Genomic DNA, 23,564 nt, shown 5'->3' on the forward strand with positions numbered 1-23,564 from the left:
AAAGGCAGCTGACTGGAAGCAAGCACTCCCAGAGTTGGAGGCAGAGAAACGGGATGAAGGGGACCGGGTTGTAGAACAGCCCGACCTCGTAGCACTAGAAAGCGTACGCCGTCCCAACGCGCCGGCGGAAAAGGCGGAGGAAGACGGGATCATTAAAGGATCTCTCGTAGCTCCGACATCACATAGTTCTGATCGTCTGTTGCGAGTAGACAGTGTCTCTGACAGTCGAGCGGAAGAGCGACCCTAGTGTGTCAGGGTTTCGCGGTACTGCTCAGGAGATTGCTAGGACCAATGTGACGGGGCATGAAAAAGGTGAATTGTTTTATCGGCGCTATAAGGGACCGCATTTTCACGTCTAGAAATCACGTGAAAATCGATCACTATGACTTCAGTGTAAGAAAGAGGAAAGGCAAATTTAGCGGCAATGCCGATAGGTTGAGCAGATTTTTCTGATATCACCAAAAAGAGTAGGGATGATCTCAGAGGTTTTCGTCATCCACGGGAATGAGGATCTAAGTGGGGGCACTTCGTTAAAACCCCAAAATGACCTCACAAATCGCGAAGAGTTTTTGTCTTTTGTATTTTGCTCATAGTGACCTCGTTGGAAAAATGAGTTTTGCTTTGGCGACAGCGGGTCTCGATACTCGAAATTGTCCTAAGGTTTTAAATTGCATTGTTTTGGCAAATTTTGGTAATCCGTAATCCAGTCTGGCGGGTCTCTGGCGGATTCCGAGCGTTTGACTGCGGTGTGGCGTGGTGTTGTGGGGGACGTTTCCGCTGATGCCTCCGTTGTGAGAGGTTTGGGAGTTTGCTTAGTGCTTGCAGCATCTTCTCAAGGCCTACTCCAAACCCACCTCTTCAGGCCAGCGATAGTATTACCGGCCATTCGAGGTTTCCCTGGCCCCGGAGGGGCTGTTAAGAATGGAACCTTTGGCGACCTTCTTCCGAGTTTCAACGCTGCGGAAACGAGCCAAGACGAGTCCGGGACTGTCGCCCGCTTGTCGGGGCCTGCGCGAAACAAGTCCCGACGAGTCTGGAGCCGTCGCCTGCGTGACGGGGCCTGCGGCAACAAGCCTCAACGCGTCCGTGACGTCAACGGGACGTGTGTGTGTGCATGTGGGTTCGTGCGCTCGGGAAAGGGAGAGAGAGGCATGGCCTAACTGCGGAGAACTTTGGCTACGTCGCACTGGGCGGCGGACTTTGCTGCATCGCACTTGACGGCGGGTTGCTGCATCGCACTGGCTGCCCTGGCAGGGAGTGAGGGAGAAAACGGACCCTATATAAGGTGGAGCGTGGGGCTGCTCCGTTGTTCTCTCGGATTTGACGACTGTATCGCTACCATGTAATTAAACCGTTACGTTACCACCTCCACTGGACCCCTGGGTTCTTCACTTCGGGGAATGGACGTCGTCTCGAGTAGGGATGCCGCAAACTTTTTTCGAATCGAAGTTTCGATGATCGAATCAAGCGGTTCGAAAGATTCGAAAGATTTCGATTTTTCGAAATGTCTACATCGTAAAATTCGACGGAAGTCGAATTTTCGAACTTGCTAAGCTAAGAAGTTCGACGCTTTTCGAATCGTTGAACTTATTACGCTAAAAAATCCGATCTTTTTCTAACTTTCAAACTTATTGCGCTGCAAAGTTCGATGCTTGTCGAACTTTCGAACTTGACTGACCAAAAAATTCGATGAATTTGGAACTTTCGAACTTATTTATCAAGGGAATTCGAAAAGTTTCGAACTTTCGAATCCTGAAAAGTCAGAAGTTCGACGAACTTCGAACTTTTATTGTAAAAGTTTGACGTTCGTCGAACTTCGAAAGACCGGCGGACGGTTTCATTTGAATTCAAGTAGTGAGGTACATTCGTAATTTTTTTCTTCTCGAACTTTTACACGCGGTGCTGCGTTCCTTACGAAAGACAATGCCGTTTGTTTCAATGTTCTGGCATGCTTAGTTTTAAAGAAATAAATTCCCGAAGGGGCGAGGAAGGACGACGGGTTTTTGACGATTATCGTTTGTGCCAGACTTGAAGCGCGCTGTAGCCGAAGCTATTTATGGTAGAGATGTTATACTTCTTTAAGAATGATCTATGTATAGCCTAGGTAAGTGCCGTCTTAAGATGTGATTATTGTTATTCAACGTGAGTTTTGAAGAAATGTCCAAACATGTATCTACATGCAATTATGCCCTAAACTTGATACTTATTTTCGTCTAAGTTGTTTGAGGTATCGCATTTAAATTAACATTACGGACAGTACATATCATTGCCATCTGCAGAATACAAAATAATGTATTTATTGTTTTTTTCACGTAATTAACTCATGGGAGAAGATTTCTAATAGTGTTCAAGTTCAGCACGTCATTAAAAGAAAACATTTTTTTTTTTTCGCTTCACGTTCCTGGGAAGTATTTCTTTTAGCCCGTACACATTTTGGTAAAAGAAACTTGTTTCGAAGTTCTGAACCTCTGAATATGCAAGAATACAACACTTCCGGTGAATTCTTGATAGTTTTTTTTTTTCCAGCTTTTTATCCCCGCATTTTTTTTTTTTTTTTTTACTAATGGCACAGGTATTTAGGTTGAAAAGGCACAGCTTTGAACTTCCGAACCACTAAGCATGTGACGAGTAGTGCCTTCTGACAACGAGTTTCTAACAATGACCATCTACGCAATCTTTTATGCAGTGAAGAGCGACAGTAGCTATACATGTGCATAAATAATTTCAGATTAAAATTAGCTCGACCACGCCCTCTTTCCCCGTATTGTTTTCTTTAACAGTCCGAAATATCTGGAAAGGAAGAAGGCAACCGAGGCCCCCCCCCCCCCCCCCCCCCCCCCGCTACCCTCTTTCCCCCGTTTTTCTTCTTCCGACGCCACTTGTATGGTAAAACGCTCCTCGACCTCGAGTTGTGTCGGCTTTTTGCGAGGCGATTGCTCCGTTCCTGAAAATAAACCTCCAGAACAATTACAAACTTAACTTACTATATGCCAGCGTCATTTGGGCGGCGTTCGATCGGATTACTACCAGCGTGCAGGGGGTGGCGAGGTAGTTTGCCAGGTCGCTACAAGGTTTTTCTGAGCCTCAACCAACTTCTCGCCCCTGGCCGTTTCGAACTGGATGAGTCTCGTAAAACAGTCTGTTTGTGTGATCACTACTGCGTGATGCAGGTTAAAGTCCCCCCCCCCCGGGCTGGCGGTCACAATTACTGATCTATGGTCACACGTCACTCTGCACTACCAAATATTCCAGCACCATCCGGGACACTCGTTGTCTCATTTAATTGCCTGACCAACTTCGCAGAATCTAGATATCACACCCTAACTTTTCTAAACTTGATTTTGTGAAAACCAGTGAGTCGTGAAAACGTTATTTGAAACAAAATGTTGAGGAACTTGAAAACCGGACTTCGAACTTTGAAAGCTTGGACTAAAAAAAAATTTAAAAACTTCGAGTTCTTTTTTTTTTTTTTTTTTCGAATTTAGCGTTAAAAGAGAATCGAAACCTTTGAACTTTTCGAACTTTATGCAGAAAGAAATTCGAAATCTTCGAATTGTTTGAACTTCATGTCTATAAAAATTCGAAGCGTTCGAAGATTTCGAATTTAATTTCCAAAGAATTTCGAAATCTTCGAATTTATCGAACCTGAAGTAAAAAAATTTTCGAAATATTTGAATCCGAAATTTTAGAAACCGAGAAAGCTGCGAACTTTTTGAATTCGAAACTCCACTGAGATCGAAAGTTGCGAATTTTTCGAATTCACTTTGCGATAGAGTTATGCCGTGTCATGCATAGGTTTATGACTTGAATAAACGAAGGGATATCGCCTCCTCTTTCTTACTAGCAGACGACACGGTGGCGCAGTGTGTCCCAACAATCGCCGAAGTGGTTATCTTGGCGTCAGCGTGCGTCACAGCTTGTAGAAAAGTATGACAGGCAACTCTGATAGTACCGTATTTACTCGCATAATGAACACACTTTTTTTTTTTTTTTTCGGAAAATTGACACATATTTGAAGGGTGCATTCATTACGCAGGGTAAAATTTTTGCATTTACACACTTCGTGAAAATGTCATATTAGGTGTCAATATGACACGGCAAGGGACTGGGCACGTCTCCACCGATGCAGGCTCACCCACGGCTGGTTGGGGGCGTGCCACAGTAACCATGCTTTATAAATTGCGAACCTTTTTAAAGCACTTTCGGTGTGCTTTTTGCTGAAGGAAAAGAGCCTTACAAAGCTTACTCAGCACGGAGAGCGACACGACCATTCTTAGGCCTAAAGTCCAAATATTTGTACACATTCGGGGGGTGCGTTCATTATGCGAGTATATACGGTATTGCGTGTCACGCGGAGCAGCGTCTCGGCTCGTATTGGCAACTCACATGCATCGAAGTAAAACTGAGTGAACATGTGGCTTAGTATTAGTATTCTTGAATAAACCTTATTCTTATGTATATTAAACCATTGACAAATGCATATCTGTCCCAGGCCCTGATGGCTACGCTGTACTGGTGCTGCGCGTCACGCAACGAGTCCGAGTCCTTCTGGAGTCGAAGGCGCCGGATTTCGGACAGTGGCATCGAAGACAGCCTGGAGGCCGAAATTGCCGGAGAAACCACGGCCCTCCTGGGAAGCAAAAAGCACGACGTCCGCTACAACTCTCTCTGAAGATGCTCAAGGTCACGTTATGCAGTGGAGATGTCTCGATGTCTTATTGCTTCGGCGATGTTTTTGGGGAATCCGACGCTAACCAGACTCGCCCCCCTGTAGCGTGCCACGTGGGTCCTGCACGGATCCCGAAGGTACCCAGATAGCCCTATGCAAAGGTGGCACGAGCCATGCATCTTGCACCACCTGGGCAGTTGTCATACTTATCACGTGGCAATTGCCTTTTCCGCACGTACCGCGGCGATTTCAGGCCATAAGCTCAATTTTGTTTTTCCTAATCTGTTTCTGTGTTTTGTATTGTTGTTGCAGTGTGGCCCGCCAAATATATAGAACTTTTTGTAAGGTATTGTTACAAAGATTTTGAATGTATATTTAAATTTTTGTTGCATAATATATGAATAGGTGTGGAGTCGGCTCTAAAAAGATTAGTTCAAGTTACCGACTGCCAGAGCAGTTGTTGCGAATACACCAAAGCCTGGATTGGCGTGAATTATCATTTGCAAAAAAAATTGTATTTTGATGAATAGCTTGCTTTTGAGGGCAACAGATCACACGCAAGATGGCCCTTCTTGTTATAATAGATGAGGTGTTCCCAGTGATATATGTTTTATTTTTGTTTCTGAATATTACGTAAATGTTTTGTTGGTTGCTCTTGTAGACATGACCTGTTTGCTGACAATGTGAATTTGCACGTAGAAATCAGGAAATCCATACCGTTCGTCTCTCAGCCTTCCCTGTTCAGCATATTAAAAACTGTCAGTGACATTGAAACACTGAACTATACAAAGAAGATATTACCGCTCCCAACAACAAAGCATAAAAAGGACCCATGTGCACAATCACGCATAACCATGAAATGTCCAATACGAACTGCGGCGTTTCAAAAGCACACTTTGGGAATGACTGCCATTTGTTGACTTCCACTGTGCTGCAAAGGTGGCACCCGCCAGGCATTCGCTCTCGTGGGCCCGCGAAAGGCTCTGGTATCTTTTACACCGGGCTGGTGGAAGGCCTATGAATTGTTTTTACTGGGCCAGCAAAATGCCAGGCAATCACTTTCATTGGGCCTGTGAAAGGCCTTGCACTCCCTTTTGTGGGCCGGTAAAAAGGCCTGTCAATCCCTTTCCCTGGGCCAGCAAAAGGCCTGGCAATTCATTTCGCTGGGCCTGTGAAAAGCCTTGCAATTTCTCTTGTGAGCCTGTGAAAGGCTCTTCAATCCCTTATGCCAGGACAGTGGTTGGCAGCCTTTTGCTGGCCTGGCATTCACTTACTTGTGCCAATCTCTTTTAGTGCTGACTGTTCAAATTTTATGCATGTTTTTAAGAAAGCATTCATTTGGGTTTGAGGCCATATCTGGAGGTAGCTATCACGAATTAATGAGCCTGAAATTACCACGAAAACAATGTGTCGTCTTGGCTAGTGTTTTTATAGCAATAGCATTCTGCGTACTTCCTTTGAGATCAGAAATGCACAAGGCTCATTTGCCTTCATATGTTTCTTGATGAGGCTGGATAGGTCTAATCGCGAGCGGTATGGCTGCTCTTACAAGAGGTTGATACATAGATTGTAATTTTGAGTATGAAATAAAATAGAAAGTTTTCAGCACTACTGATTGAGCCTCGCTCACATTATATGTGATCTCGTCTGAGTCATTTTTTGTCTGTTTACATTTATCTTTCAATCATATCTGTGGTACTCAGGGCTGTGTTGTAATTGAAAGCATGATAATAAAGTGGCGCTAATGAGTATGGAATGCTATTGTGGACATTTGTCGTCGCACCTGAGACTGTCCTTTCTAGTATCTTCTCTGAAATGGCCTTATGATAGTCACAGTGATCGCCAGGCCAAAGTGCTAATCCTGCTACATCCTACTACATTTCATTGAAATGAGAGGAATTTGCACCAGTGGCTCATTTCACAATACAGAAACTAATAGTACAGGCATGGCTATACTGCCGGATCGTTCCGGTAAGCTTGCGTATCGAGCATGACTTAGTGCTTCGGAGTTTCATAATAGTCTAATCTCGTTAATTGAAACTCTCTTTATTCAAACTTCGGGATAATTCGAACTAACATGCCTGTCCCAACCTATGTGTCTCTATGGGAGGTAACACCCGATAATTCAAAGTTTGCTTTATTCAAATAAATTTTTGGTCCCCCTCGAGTTTGAATTAACGAGATTTGACTGTATTTCCCATTGTTCATTGTCTGTTCGAAGGACTTGATTCTCCGTTGAGCGTGCTTCTTGCCGTGCTTTGGTGCACTGCAAAGAAGCGACGCCCATGGGGTAGTCATCAAATCAAATAAAAATGTTTGACATTGATTTCACAAGGTGTTGGGTATAGTACAGACAAAAGCCACCAAAATGCAGCTTGACTGAATACACAAACTCATCTCTGTTACGTCACGGCGCGGTAATGGCGCGTCGGACGCACTTGCGGTCCGGGGCTGTGGGCGGAAGTGCCCATGTAAGACGTGTATTCCTGCGTTGTTTTGAAAGGAACCAGACAAAAACCTGCCTTCTCGTCAAAATGCTGCGACTGGGGCTCTATAAAAAGAGTCGAGAAAGGTTTGAAGGTCAGTTTTCATGCGCTCAGTTCGTCCGAGAACGTGGATATGTGCCGTGAAAAGGGAAAACCAGACGCCATCAGACCACGATTGCTTGGGTGGGAAGTACTTTGGGTTGAATTCACAGATGCTTCTGGCCGCCAGATTTATTTGTTTTGTTTTTAACATGAACGCCGTAAAACCGTCAAGTTGTATGGACCACCTGAGGACTACATTGAGTGCGTCTTCAAGTTCAAACGGCCGCCTGATCGTTCGAACTGTCGTCTGCTCTTTCAAACGTTTCTGCTTGTCGTCTGCTCTTTTAGAGGACACCGGCCCGTATACCAAACGTGGGCCCGGTACTTGCGATAAGAAGTAAGTGCAGGCCTCAAAAGACTTAAGTTTGAAGGTTGGTAAGCAGGCTCGACGTAAACAGTAGATACAAGGAGATGTTGATCATTGTTACCAGTGGCCGTCACCAACTTGTTATGCCTGATTCACTTGATTAGATCCTGCTTGCGATTTTCAGTATCGACATCGACCATCTCAGCTACGGTTCACGCTTTTGCAGCCCGAGCGACGTCGCTACTGAAAATTGCGAGCGAAAGCAAACGCTTTGATTCAATAAAGTCGTGGAACGGTAATGATATACATCTCAAAAAGGGAAATGAGAGTTCCAAAATCGTAGTCAGTGTGTTCTCATCAATATCTTCATTGCTAAATTTAAAAAAAAGTATCTTGAAAGTAACTAAGTAACTATGACGAAGTAGCTAACTGTAACGCATTACTTTTATTTTAGAGTAATTGTAGCTATAACTAATTACTTTATCAAAAGTATCTTACCCAAGCCTGGCTGACAGTGTGGTGGAATCTACGTGCTCGTCGATACCTCCGTCTTTCGCCACGTGATCACGCTCCCCTTCACGCGAAGAGAGCGGGCGCAGGTGATGAAGAAAGCGGTGCTACTCATAGACGATGCTCAGGATGAGTCTGCCGGATGGTCCCAGAGAAAGACCAGTGAAAATAAACGTCTCTGATGTCTGTTATTACCCTCAAACAATTTCAAAGCTCTTTCTTTTTTCCTCGCGTGCCAAATCATGGGGATGAGGACGATTCGTCACATGCGCATTCGTCACAGGACGATTGGTCACAGGATGATTCGTCACATAGGAACATTTGTCACAGGATGACTCGTCATGCGGGCAACTGGTCTCATTGATCGAGCAGGGGACGATAGTAAATTGTAAATTTCAACATCTGCCCACATACCCTGATGAGGAGTTTCACAATTTTCCACTGTCACGTAAACCAATGGTTATATAAACTAATATTACAATACTCATCCGCTTTTCCTTTCATTATATTACGGGTCTTCAGCAGGTTGATCTCAGTTGCAGGCTTGAACGAGCAATAATCCGACTGGCAGCCAAATTAGTTTTTAGTTTTGCCTTGCATACACCTTATTCGACAAAACCAACAAGTATCGGAATTCCTTCTGCCGAATGTGTACGAGTACCCCTCGTGCAGCATCATGGCTCTCTCTGTTGCGATCACCTCCATCCTTTTGAATGTAGTTCAAAAATAGTCGCTCTTCTATGGCCTCCGCATTCACCGTTCAGGACGGACCCAGATAGCTAGAACGTCTGTTACAAATTCTTTGACCTCGAGAAGCGAAAGACATGCTAAGATAAGAGGTGACCGACTTTCTGAGGCCCAACCAACATTCAATGTTCGGGACCGAATCAGAAGCTAAAACGTTCCTTACAAATTCTTCGCCTTTGTCCGCCCGAACCAAATTGAACAATACATTTTTGGGGGGACGAACTATTGTGAGACCGGTTGGCCGCGTGACGAGTCATCCTATGACGAATGTTCCTGTGACCAATCGTCCTGTGACGAGTGTGCATGTGACGAATGGACCGTATCCCCAAATCATGTTACCGCCGAGCAAAAGACTAGTCTAATAAACTTATCGATGTTTATTCGTTACAAATCTAGCGGTAGGCAAATTTTGCGTCCGCTTCAATCCCTAGGTCGTCTTTCTCGCCGTGTATCTCTCTACTCTTGGACGAGACACCGCGGGGGGAGACGAGGTGTTTATTCTGCCACTAGGCCAGTGATCTGGGATGATGCCCAATATCCTAGGCGTGCGGCAAAGACTCCTCGGGTCAAGGTTGGTTCACACTCTTGCTTCTAGTCGGATTGAGTGCAACTGCAACGGATTGCGACGTACGGGCTGCTGTGGCGACAGTTGCGTCGGCTCCACCAAAACGGTATAAAAAGCGGTTTTGTTGGAACGAACCCAGCTGTTGCCATGGCAACCCGTACGTCGTAAGCCGTTGCAGTTGCATGGGTCGGACTCGACGCAAAGGTGTGAATCGTTCTTCAGGAGCTGGACTTGCGTGCGGAGTCGTAGAAAGCCACGACACTTCCTTTACGTGGAGCACACAGTGACGCGCTAGTAGCACGGTACACGCCGGCTAGAAAAAGAAACAGGTCCCGCGAAGCTTGCGACATATGATAGCGTATCGCGATTGCTCCGGCCCATGCGCGATTTCTGCCACTTTAAGAAAAAAGAATTAAAAAAGGCACGTAATTTTTTTATTGTAGAACGACCAGTTTGCTCAGTTCCTTTATTTCTGACCACCCCCGTGGGTTTTTACGCTCTGTAAAATTAATGAAGTTGTCAGCTATATATGTGAATGTACACGCCCAATTCTCGGCACTGCGGTAGCGCCGAGAATGAGGCGTGTACAGACACTCCCCCCCCCCCCCCCCCCTCCTTCAGCCCCCTTACCCCCCACAGCGGCCTTGTGCCATCCTCCCTCTCAAACAGGGGCGGATGCAGGAATTTCCTGAGGGGGGTGGGGGTCAGGTGTTGGCCAGCGTACCATACGTTTAGGAACCCCCTCCCCCTCCCCCTAGTTTCACGTCCTAAATTTTACACATGCAAAAATCAAAAGGGGGGTCAGGACATCCGGACCCCCCCTCTAAATTCGCCCCTGCTCCCAAAGGATCATAAATAAATAAATCTCAATCGTCTGTTTCTTCCACTCGTAGGAAAGACCAACACACGTCGAGAACACAGTCCACTTCATCAGACTCGCTTCGGACCTGCAATTGAACGACGACGAGTGCCTTGTTTCCTTTGATGTGGTATCTCTCTTCACGAGTATTCCCATCCGACTCGCGGTGTTTGTTATCAGAACGGCACTCACGTCAGACACGACTCTACCTGAAAAAACTCACCTCTCGGTGAATGGGATATGCCAGCTACTAGAGCTATATGCCTGACGAACACCTACTTTTCTTTCGCTGGTCGCGCTTCTACAAGCAAAGTAGTGGCACAGCCATGGGTGCCGCTGTGTCCGTCACGGTAGCGAACCACTATGGAAGCCATCGAGCAAAAAACCCTAAGCGCGTTTTCTCCCATACCCACCTTGTTCCTACGTTATGTGGATGGTTGCTTCTGTGTTGCCAAGACCAGTGAAGTCCATCGCCTTCACAAACACCTCAGTTCCATACATCCAGACATCCAATTCACGGTCAAACGTGAGTCCAACGGTTGCCTCCCATTTCTGGATGTGTCCGTGGAAAAAACAGGGAACCTTTTCACCTTCGGAAAGCAACGCACACCGGTCGCTACCTACATATTTTTCTTCAGACCACCCCACAACTCAGAAATCCTCTGTGGTGTCGGCGCTCTTTCGACGAGCCCTCACGGTCTGCTCAACAAAGGAGTCACTAAAGATGGAAGTCGATCTTATAAAATGAGACCTTCGAAAAAAAACGGTTTAGACGAAGTCCTCCCGCATCTGTCGCACTCTTCTGATCACCCACCGAACAAGGCTCATCAAACGATGGACCCCGCAAGACGCCACTGGGCAGTCATCATCTGTTCACCCAAGGGACGAACCTTTACTATGGGTAACGCGACTTTCGAGAGCCAGCTGTAGCTAAAAAAATTACACCATCTTCCCGAGGGGAACCATAAGGGTGATGCGGAGCATCGCGGATCGTTATTAACGGTGTTATTAACGGTGTTAGTAACGTTGTTAGTAACGTTGTTGACTTGCGTGTTATTACGTTAGTTTGTGGGGTGGTGCTGACGCTTGCCTGCGTCAACCCACTAACTGACGGGACTGTTGCTTCCATCACACTTCATCGGGAGAACGGAGTGAAGTGGAGTCAACAGCGGTGAACTGAACGCGCGCAGTCAGTCAGTCAGAGTCTTGAGAGCAAGGAAATCAAAGGAGGAACGCGCGCAGCGCGCTACCGCTGCTTATATTCACACTTGAAGGAGAGGAGGCTAGAGGAGGACAGTTGCGCATGCGCGCGCGGTGTGAGTAGAAGCGAACGCACGCGAAGTGCACGCAGCTGGTAGAGAGAGAGAGCGGAGAGAGTAACGCGCAGCTGTTGGAGAGAGGGAAGGAGGAGAGTTGCGCATGCGTAGTGTGAGTGCGGGCTACGACGCCGCGGGACATAGACCCGAGCAAGAGATGCTCCGCATCTAAAACAACTACTCCACAAGATTCGTCAACAAGATATACAAGAAACTTTGTCACCCTTCTACATCCAAGAACAAAAGCACCTCCAGCCGCATGTGCGTCCCGTACCTCCATTGCACGAACGGGGTCCTAGCCCGCGTTCTGAGACCGCACGGCATAGCAGTTACACATAAGCCCGTCTCAACTTTAGGCCGCCTTCTTCCTCTTCCGAAGGATCGTCCCCCCCCAAAAAAAGCTCAAGGCCTGATTTACCGAATTTGTTGTGCAGACAAGTATGACGTAAAGAAGAAAGACATCAAAGGCAACGCGCTGGCGCAACATGCTCAGAAGACCGGCCACGTCATCGGCTTTGACAGCAGTTCCATCCTCGATAGAGAATGAAACTAGAGAATGCGTCTCTTATTACAATCTTGGCACATACAAAGTACTAACAATAATCTGAACCGATCCACCGGAACGCCACCAAGGAGCTATATTACACTCTAGCTATATCTACGTAGAGTGCCTTCATACACACGCGCCCTTTTGCTTAAAGGGCAACTCCGCTTAATTCAAAAATTTTGAGATAGTGGCCGATTTTGCTTTTTGAAGCACTCAAAAACAATCCCCAATCTTTTGTTTCGCGAAAAATAAAATATTTTTCGTGTAATTTTACTCTAGCCATGATCACAAACCGAAACCGAAACGGTGGCAAAGCCGGACAACATTGTATATTCGGCATCACTAAGCATGTACACCCACGTGATATACAAGGGGAAGAAGGAGCTCCCCTCTTATCAGGATCCTCCTTTGTGCCTCCTGGATTAGCACAGGCGTCGCTATTCTCCTCCCAGAAGATTATGGAAGATTAACCTGTCACTCAAAATTCTTACAAAAGCAGCTTCCCTCTCCTCCTTTTACTTGGTGTTCAAAAGTATGCGATGTAACACAAGCCGCGCTCAACGAGGCGATCGGCTTATCAGTAGTATCAATAGTCGAGCGCCGGGCCGGCCGAGCGCGTCACTCACGTCTTTCACGGCGCTGGCGCCACCCGTGCTCTCCCCGGGAAAGAAAACAAAATTGAAAAAAAAAAAAAGAAAGAAGCTGTACATGTTTGATGACGTCGCGGACGTGCCGGGAGAAGGAATTTGGAGGAAGCGGAAATGCAGCCGGGCAGTGTTGTCTGGCCCGCACGTCTCATCCAAAACCAGCGGATTTGTGCTTGTCAAACTTTGACAGCGATTTTAATGAACTTCTAGGCGGAATTCCGTCGTAAAATTTGCCATGGGGGTTTTGTAGATGATAACAAAGAGAACTGTATAGTTTTGCACTACTGGAAAAGAAGCGGAGTTGCCCTTTAAGTGGTGACATCTCAGCCATTTTTCCGCCAAATCGTTTTTTTTTATGCTTATTGAAGCGCGCGCAATCTGGTGTCACTCAGCTCGAGCGCGTAGCTTTGGCTAATGCATGGACGCCATTTTACCACCCAAGTCACGCACCGAGTGCGCGAGAGCGTCACGCGCTGTCACATTCAGGGCAACAATAGATGTCTTCACCCTCAGACAGACAGACATGTAGGCACCCTATATCTACGGGCTAACATGCGCCGCACACAAAAACAGAAGAAGAAAACAGCGCTAAGAGAGAGAAGAAGAAAACAACGACAGATTGTTATCTTTGGGCCCACATACAGTCACCAACGTCGGCTCGGATGCACCGCCGGCTCGGATGCCTCGCCACGCACGGACGCACCTTTGCTGAGATCTTGGTTCACTCCTGGTTTCTGACGCGCCCGGTTTCGCGCGATGACCGTTCCGTAGACCGATAGTGTGCCCGAGTAACTTCAGCGGCAGAGTAGAGAGCGCTTGCGAAGTCGATTCGTTAAATTTTAGTAGATCGTTCAGATACTCCCATAACGATACGATGTATGCGCAAAGGCGGCGGCGGAATATTGGTGATGGTTCACTCGAGTCATCGGAACGAGCTACTTAAATTCGTTCCGACAGCTCCGACAACGATACCCGATACTCCGCCGCCGCCTTTGTCTCTAACGTGAACCGTGTCCGTACATCATTCTGTCATCATGTCTGCGGCCGTATCTTTTGTATGATGTACGGAGTCTGGACAGTGTGACTGCGGTTTCAGAGAGCTTCACATGACTGAACTTGAGACAGGGAAGGAAAAGGTGACGATAATAGAGAATTTTAGTAGATCGTGTTTTCAGGCCACGCTAATCGTAGCGGAAGCTCGCGCTGCCACTTCGATGCATGCTCTGAAGCGCGCGCTCGTAGCGGTAGCGGGACAGTGTGCGTGATTCATTCGGTTTGATTATAATGCAATCAAGTGCAAAGGTGCAAGCGAGCTGGACAAGAATGATGAAAATAATCACTGGAGAAGGGGAACAAGAAGGAAAAAAGACAAACACAAATCTCCAAACACAGCTAGGTGACTAGTGCGCGACCAAAATCCGCCTGATCCTGGTATCAAACCAGGGACCTCTCCATTTCCAGTGGAGCGCTCTACCAACTGAGCTAACCGGGACTTGGACGTCAGTAGAGCCAAGCGGGTTTTATCAACTTTCACCAGTCTATCACCAACAAGGGTGAAAGCTTGCATTTTAAGGTTATGATTATAACGCATTTTGAATGCAAAGGTGCAAGCGAGCTGGAATGCACCACCTCGTCAACACCTCATTGACAGCAAAGCCGTACGTACTGCTGGCTTGTCTACGTCACCTATCGGAAGCCATGGCGCGAGGTACAGATTGGATGCGAGTAGTGTCTTACTCAGCGTGTGTGCGGGAATGGATTGACATTTGGTCCTTCCGGACGTGACACGCCCGACTGATAACTGAAAAACGAAGGAAAGGTATTGACTGTTTCGACGCCCACCGTCAAAATATATAAAAAAAAATTATACCTATGTGACGTCACATCCGTAAATCGTAGCAGTGGTATAGTCCATTGCAGCTCAAGAAGGTAGGGAGAGGGAAAAGAAGGCCGCTCCACTGGAAATCGAGAGGTCCCGGGATCGATACCCGGACCGGCGGATTTTTCGGTCGCGCACCAGTCACCTATTTGTGTTTGGAGATTTGTGTTTGTCCTATGTCCCTCTTGTTCCCCTTCTCCAGGAATTATTTTCGTCATTCGTGTCTACACTGTATTCGTGTCCAACTCGCTTGCACAATCAAACCGAAGTTCTACGTCGGAAGTCCCGTTAAGACACTTGCGTTCAGAGCGACCTGTACGCTTACGAACGAAAGCAAACGATTAGAACGACGAGTTGCCGTGGCAACGAAGCGCCAAACGGCCGTTACGTCCTTGATCGTTCTCAACGCAAAGAGTTGAGCCGGGCTGAACATTTTTGCTACGTTTAAGAACGAACAAAGCGACCACGCCGACAGATCGACCATAGGCCGAGGAGAGCTCGGTTATGGTTCCTGCTATCTAAAAAAACATGGCGTCGGTGGTAATCATCCACGTGGCAGCGCTATCCTTGCCTGCGCATTCTTGTCGTGTGTCGCGATGAACCCAGCACGTCCCAGGAGGGAAGATCCGTGTACTCGTGCGGCGATGCCGTGGAGGCACCCTCAAGACAGACTCGTGCCGTCTTGTCTGTTTTCCTCACCTATACAGTGATCCTCTTTCATGTTTTTGACCTTGAACATCGCCCGGATTTCTCATTTTGCGCACTCCATGCGTGTGCTCAAGTTCAAGGTATTACTGGTGCGTACTTGATCTAAAGGCGTGTATGAAGGACGCGAAATTTCACGCGTTTTCATCACCCGAGAAAACCGATTTGTGTTAACATTCCTGAACGCTCGCTACGTTTATGGGATTTCGAGATCATATCTCTACGTTGTTATATTGCTGCTAAAATTACGTCTTCTTCTGTGATTGTAGATAAAGCGTGTGGCGAGATATCCACTATTGGTAAAGTCGTGTTAAAAGTCGTGATCGTCGAAGACGGAGTACGAAATCTTTTTTTTCTTCTTTTTTTTATCCATTCTGTCTTGCGTGCCTATCCATGAAAAATAGATATGCATAAAACTTGAGCCTATAGAAAACTCAATTTTTTGCTAGGTCAGTGAGTGACAGCACGTCCCTTTCTTTTTGGAGGCCCCGCGGAAACAGCTGACGGCGGCGGTTAAGTAACCTCCGTGCTGACGATCCGCTGCGCTTGTTGCATGTGGTTGCAGGTTGCAGGAGTGTGTGTGTATACTTGCGGCACAGAGAGGTCGTTTCAATCGCTCCGGTCACAACGAACGTGGTTGTAGCCAGAACGCGCTCGTTGCAGATGTCTGAACCAGCCGACGGCCCTATAGTTGGCAGTGGAAATGTCTTATTCAGCGTGTGTGTGGGAATGGGTTGACAGTGGGTCCTTTCGGCCGTGACACGCCCGGCGGCAATGTTCTGAGCTCTCGCACGTCACATCGGCACGCGTCTCACTTAATGTTTTAATCTACGACAAGGGCGAGCTGGATATCCCTCTGTCTCGCCTGCACGTAACGAATGTCAATGCGTACACCACGTAACACTAAGAATATTGGCACGCTCTTTGTGCCTCCATATCGTGCGAGCGCGTCTTCGTATGGTTGCAGTCTCACTTTGTATCTGGCTGCCGTCCTGTTTTTAACCGGGTTTCGTGAGTTCGTTGTTTAGTTTAGATTTTTTTTGTTCTGGTTCATGTATAGCGAGCGGGTTAACTACGAAACGATGGGCATGTGAAATACAAGGTTGTGAATGCAAACATCGCCTCCTTGATGTTTCTTGACCGGTGCGAGTGAACAAAGGTTCTGGCGCGGTTGGACGAGATACGCGCAGTTTCCGATCAAATGCAAATTTTATGACATGACATTCAGCTTTTTTGTTTATATTAAACCTGTGAAATAAGTCACGAAAATCAACGGCGCCGCATTATGTAATGTGGAGCACAGCCAATCAAACGTTACGTGCTGCGTGATAGCTGATATTGTACTTTAATAGAGTTTTTTTTAAAGTCCGCATTGTTTAAAAGGTTATAAAAACTGCACTCGACTGCACGTTTGTTTTCGAAAAATGCGTGTTGAACCGCGCCGCCGCGAGATGATATATCATTGACCGCCACTTTCGATGACTTTCCAGTCCGAATTCCGAAACTCCAAAGTTCTAAGTTTGAGACACTCTGTTTCGTTTTTCTCAAATTTACCATGCACGGCTGGAACAAGCCGTCTAGAGCCACGTCTGCTTTTCTTTTACAGTCACTCAGGGGCAAAACACCAAAGGTCCCACTTTTGTCAGTTTGCAATAACGCTAAATTCTTCCGTTCCAATTCTCTCCTGACCCCTAGAACCTGACGAAAGTCTCTTTTGTCATAGTCTACCCTGTTATCCGTGAACTTCGAGACGACTCTAAATGACTGTTCCTGGTAACTGGATCTCGCGACCGTGTCCGGGATCCTTCTTCCCACAGTCTGCACAGCCGCGACAACGTCCAACCTTGAGGGCTTGACATTCAGGCAGAACTTCGGGCCAACCCCCAAAAAATTCTCAGTTCGCCGTGACAACGTCACCCGCGAAGGATTCACCACCTTTGGGCACACTTGGTTATTCTCTCGTGATTTAGGAACCGGGACCGAATTATTGTTCGACGAAGTCACCTGCTCAAATTTTTGAAGCCCGCTCAAAAGCGCTCTCCTTTGACGCGCGCCCACAATTTGTGGAACTCCGCTTCTTTCAGTTTTAGCCAATACCGGTAAGGACTGGAGCCCGTGCCCGCGATATAAAGTCCAAAGGCTGTTGCAAACCTGCCGGACCTCGCTGAGCTGATGATTCACTGCGGTCCTGTAGCTCTTGAGGATCCTCTTCTTCAGGGACTAAGGGCCGTTGACCGCACTCAAGTAGTGGAACTTCGCGGGATCCACCAACCTCTTCCGCAGGCACACACTGAAGACACATCTGTCCGCTTCCATTTGGGAGAGCTGGTGCCCTAGCTTGCTCAGCACAAGCACGACGTAGACATCCACGGAGGCATCAGGAAGGCCACCCAAAAAACCCGGGTCTGACGGACAATAGCTTGACTTAGGGAGAATAACTGCAATGATACTTAAAAAACAAGCGAGCTGGTGATGATTCATGGTAATAAAACCCGAGACTCAGGAACACAGAAGGGGACGAACACAACACAACGTCTCAAACACAGCTGAACGTTTATTTTTCAGACACTCGTTTAAAATGGCGAGCCCCGCCCGGTGCCCCCACCCGACATCCACAGTCCCGAAGGTCAAGCCGCTTCCTCCCGTCCAGTCCACGTCAGCAGCCCTTCTCGCACACACAGCCATCCACATGCCCTAGGCGCCACAGAGTCGATGAGAACGTCCACGCAGTTGACTTATGCAATAGCAATATGCTTATAGCAATATGCTTATAAACGTGTATACGTCTTTCAGGCCGGAGAGCTTCAAGAAGTCAAGCTGTTTCCATGGCGCAAGCGTATGTGCAAACAAATGCAGTCGAAGGTACAACCTTACAGACAGTCCAAAGAAACTCTATTTTTAAATACGGTTTATAAAATGCAGACGTTTTGTCGTAATACTTAGGAATCAACTTCTTGCGGTTTAATAAATATAAGAAAATTAAAATCCGGCAAATACATTTTCCTTTTATGGCCGCTTTAATATATCTAATTCAAATAATTTATTTAAACAGAAAGAGTGGCGTTCCCAGGGTGAAAAGCATGTCATAGAAATCACCAGAATGCAGGGTTGTCGATGTCAGATTTACTTTCAGCAGCTGGCGACGCCGCTGAAAGTAAGAAAAAGAAATATCTGTTTGAACGAAAACATCTTGTACATGAAGTGATGTCTGGCATTCGACTTGCGGTAACTTCTCTTGCTACCTTCAATTTCATTTCGGAAAATTTAAAGAAGACTATGTGTTAGAATTCCCTTGACGGGTGTGTCGCTTATTTATCGCACATCCTGAGTCGTAAGGAACACTGTATGACAAATAGTTTATTTGGTCAGGTTAGAACGATTTAAGATATGTTAATGAATACACTTTCATCTCGGCCTTGGATGAACCATCGAAACATACTTGAAGCTTTCAATTTCTTAGAAACAAAAATCACGTAAATAAATGTTTGTTTGTTTTTAAATTTGATACGTCATTACAGGGGTTTACCAGTCTTCGATGCCCAGAAAAAGTTGATGTCCTTGAGAATTAAATAATGACGATTAAAATTGCGACCTGCATTTGCATATTAGTCGCTTGACTATTCATTTTCAGGGAAAATATTTACAATGGTTACGGATGTAGACAGTGATAATCATTATTCCGCATCACATCAGTTGTTTCGCCGCTGAACCTGCTCAAACGACGAACGAGGACATAAGAAGGAGTTCGTGAAAACGTCTGCAATGTAGGCTTGAAATTACTTCGTAGTTCTCGAAGTTGTGCAGAACTACTGTATCGTTTGTATACCATAATACACATATCTGCATAACAAAATTAAGCAAAAACTACATAATACTCCAGCACAGCCGCGAGCACGGCGAAATTAAACCAACCAAAGTAGAGCCACCATAAGGCTACGAGTGCGAGGAAACTGCGAAGAACCGGCGATAGAAATCACAAGTTTGACGGGTGCACGACTGTCTTCGAGATTAATTTCTGTTTTTGACAAACTGAAAAAAAAATAAAAAACAACAACTAAAATAAAACTCGCTTCAGGGACTGGGCCGTCCCCGAGCATACCTGCCCCGTCACTTGGCGAGACCCCGAAGCCACGACCACGACCGGCTTGGTCGTGGTCAGAACGATAACAGGACACAAAGCTAGATCACTGGGTCCTCCTCGTAGTGCCGCCACTTCACTGTTGTCGCCCTGCTCGAGTTTGAATTTGACGAGCATTACGACGAATCAATTGAGGTTAAAGGAAACCCTAAACTCGCGTTCAAAATAGTGATTTAATGATGAATTATGAGCGAAATAGCTCAACCTTCATGCGACCAAAAAAGCGCAGAAACGATCGCGTGACACATGATTCTACATCACGACGAGGGGCCGTCAAGTGTCGCCGCGCCTTCATTTCAGTGCTACCAGCTTGGCTAAAAACCATCACACGTCACAAACAGGCACGTAGCCAGGATTTTGTTTCGGGGGGGGGGGGGGGGGGGGGGGGGGGGGCGCTTATGACAAAATGCTTTATGAGAGGGAGGGTGGAGAGAAGGTCCCAGCAAAATGGAAGGTTTCGGGGGGGGGGGGGGGCGGGCCCCATGGCTGCCCCCCTCCCCCCCTGGCTACGTGCCTGGTCGCACAGCTTGGCTAGAAGCCATCACATGGCTGTTCCTAACGGCTCAGATGAACTTGCTTTCTTAGAACTGTTCCTCCAAACGAGGGCGGAGTCCGGAATACCCCGCAACTCTCAGTTCCGTCTCGATGTTGCACTGCGACCTGTTCTTTGTTTTCATCGATGTTGCCATAAGGCCCATTCTCTCATTTTTTTCATAATTCCGAACCGCTTCGCATCTCCCCACTCGACCTGTGCGACCTCGGATGGATCGCGACTCGTTTTTTTTGGAAACAGTGGCGTGATGCGCACAAGCTGCGACTCTATACATACAGCTCCCAAACACAGCACGGGAGCACGCCATGTGTCGCTATAGAGCTCCCTAAAAGGCCCCTAAAAAAAACCATATATATATATATATATATATATATATATATATATATATATATATATTAACAGTTTGGTTGGGACACGCGTCTCAAAAAATTGAATTGACGCAAAAACGATTTTTTTTTTTTTTTTTACATTGACGGCGTGAGGCGGCGATTTAGTCTTTAGGCACTAAAGTAGATAGTGTTGGAAAAACGAAGAAACAAACGCCCAGTGTCAACAGCCAGAGCAGCCTACTGGGTCTATCGGCAAGAAGAGGGTGGACCAAGCAACTCAATAATTCAAGTTCCTGGTACGAGGGCACAAAGAGCGCTCTGGAGTGTAAGGCGATGATTTAGTTTAATCGAATATGCTTCATGCACAGTGTCGTCCTTGAAATTTTGCTCCAATACACATCACGGTGAGCATAGTGTCCTAGACGAGAACGCTAAAACCTTGTTGTAAATATCATCAGACGTTGTAAATTGAGTTGGCGGTCTAAAGGCTGAATATCTCTTCTTCCCTGAGACTCACGTGAGCTCCGGAATGTTGTATCCAATTGACCCGGAGTGTTTTTAAACCAGATGTGGTTTTCCCTGTGACGGTTATCACAACTTTACTGTCAAAAGGTGTGTGCGCAGGCAAGCCGAATGAGGTGTCGAGCTTGGAATCCTTCCCTTGGTCGGACCCATTCGACCACTTCCTGTCATCCTTCAACCTGGAAAACAGGCCCGTGGACATATTTGTACCGCCGCAGTGTCTCGTGCAAAACGCGATGATGTTCAGTACGTTTTTGAAACCTTTGTTATATATGCAGCGATACTCTGTACTGAGAGAAGAGTTCAGTTTAACTCATTGCTCGTGAAATTTGCTGTACCTTTAGACGGAGTTACGTTCCGATATTATACTTTGTATGGAAGGATTTTATTTTGAAAGATTTATCCAAAATCAAAGCGAAGAAATATTAAATGACAGCGTTTATAACTGCCGAAGGAGTGTACGTTGGAAAACATAAGATTGCTTGGTCCATATCAGACGATCTGCTTATGCCAGAATTTTGTCCAACCAGTGGAAATTTCAAAATGACGTCGTCTAATGGCACACATTCATGACGAGTTCCTCGTTCAACCTTTGAAAACGCTGCTCAACGATATGAAAAATCAAACCCTTTACCGGAAAGAAAGGTTATGTGGTACTCGCTCTGAAAGAAGGTGCACTAAATGTGGCAAATATGTGCGCGCATCTCTCCCAAAACAGCTGCTTCTCAATGAAAATGAAATATTTCTACTTTGGGACAGACATTATTACGTTTAGCACCCAGCCATTGGCGTCACAATTAAACTATTGAAACATCGCTCGTGTCATGTCAGACTCAGCAAGTTCGATTTTACATTGCGTGGGAGATCACCGAGTTTTGTCATAGCACTTAGCAAGAACCCCACGAATCCTGACGGCGACGCTGAGGTTGTACAGTATATCACCCCGGTTGGTTTTTCTTTTTTCTTGTTCCAAGGCCGGAACATGTTTTGAAAGAAACTGCCCTTGTCTTGCAGTTTTCATGGGAAGTTTGCATCGGGCTGCTGATATCCTTTGTGCTTTTTCTCCTGACCATTGTCTTGATCAACAAGATTATATACAAGAACATGAAGGGCACGTTCCCTTTTTTATTCCCTATTTTGGCATCACTTCATCAACGAGGCGTTCGTTTCTACAGCGTTCTTCTTGGGACTCAGTCGTGCCGACTCGTTGTTTGCCTCATTATGTTGACGTTTTTCATTATGTCCACAATTTTCAAAGTTCGGATCAGTCACTTCTTACTACTTTGCCGTTCCGGAGCCTCTACAGTTCGTCTCATTCGGGGACAGGATGCTGAAAAACTATCGTATTTGTTTTTTCAGTCACAATTCATTTATAGCATATAACTACGAGAGCGCTGGCCTTCCCGACTACCACAATTTAACCCATTTTTTCAGGGCAAGTTCAGAGCACTCCATAACTCGTAACGGTGGTGACGATTCAAAGGCTATTAAGATTAACAACGACAAAAAGGACACCTTCTTAATTTCTATAGCACGCCCGGAAAACGTCGGAGCTCTAAGACGAGAGCTTCTTGTACGAGGTTACGTCGAAGGTCTTGATCTTGTGCTGACGTACCTCACAGGACCCGAAGTAAGGCGATCCTTTGTGTATCTGAGCGACATCGAGGACACTCGGAGTCGTGGATCTGAGGCCGGACTCTACGCGAGGTCTGGTTCACTGGGCAAAGTCAAGATCGGATACCGTCGAGAAAACAATGCTATGCCCGTTCCGGAGGCAGTGCTCAACCTTAGCGACCTTAGACCTTTCTTCCTAATCTGGTGCATTGGAATGACCTTGTCGGTGCTTGTGCTTTTTTTACGAGCTTAGTTTTTACCGTTTAGTGTGGAGGCGTTAAAAAGGTAATGCCATCGTTTTATTTGAAGATTCCTTCACCGTATCGTGCATTTCAAAGGGCATACATTAAATCCGATGGACAAAGTCAAATATTTGCTACTTAATGCACCGCGCATTATGCAGGGACCATTCATGTGCTTATCATACCGCAATGTATCAGGTATCTCATTCCATGCTTGGGATAATCATAAAGGATATTTTGGAATTCATCTGTTTATGTCAGGTGAAAATTATCACATATTCTACTTTCAATGTTATTAGAGGCAACGTCCATCGTGTGTGCTGTGTGTTTCGTTGGACTAGTTACCAGGCAGGCCCTTGAGTCTGAAGGCCTACGAAACGGGAGCGTGTAATATTTTGCAGACGTCTTACACTCTCGCAGCGGCTGAGCAGTGTCGTGAGACTCTGTGATGTAACTTCCACCAATCGTGTTTAACGATCTACATTTCCGAACATTCACGTCTAATACTTTTAAATTTCTTTCTACCGCAACGCACAAAGTATGAAAACCCGACAGAAATAGGTTTCCTGAATATTAAGACTTTTGATGTTGCCTTTGGTCACGTGCCTATATTATTTCCCCAGGACGGTAGCTCCACGTAGAAATGCATGTTCGTTAGAAATGCACGTTGGTGTGCAGTGAAAACGGCAATTTCTAGAGCGTCGTTGTTGCAACTAATTCGTGGCTGGTTTTGGAAGCGCACGCAAGGTTTTAGCCGACCCTATGTAGACATTTTGACATAAATAAAACTTTTTGATTCAACGGAGGTTTATTTCCTTTCTTGTTCG

General features: G+C 46.2%; 1 protein-coding gene across 1 annotated transcript in view; it reads left to right on the forward strand.

The window, feature by feature from the left end:
- The window catches only part of LOC8042742 (MFS-type transporter SLC18B1), a 61,702-nt gene extending 55,285 nt beyond the window's left edge, over positions 1-6,417 (forward strand). The window contains exon 13 of the mRNA XM_040212406.3: positions 4,493-6,417. Coding sequence (XP_040068340.1) covers positions 4,493-4,672 — 180 coding nt within the window. The 3' untranslated portion in view covers positions 4,673-6,417. The remainder of the gene's footprint in view (positions 1-4,492) is intronic.
- The last annotated feature ends 17,147 nt before the right edge of the window (positions 6,418-23,564 follow it).

The sequence above is a fragment of the Ixodes scapularis genome, unplaced genomic scaffold (assembly GCF_016920785.2).
Source record: "Ixodes scapularis isolate PalLabHiFi unplaced genomic scaffold, ASM1692078v2 PGA_scaffold7__128_contigs__length_106722199, whole genome shotgun sequence".
Classification (NCBI taxonomy): domain Eukaryota; kingdom Metazoa; phylum Arthropoda; class Arachnida; order Ixodida; family Ixodidae; genus Ixodes; species Ixodes scapularis.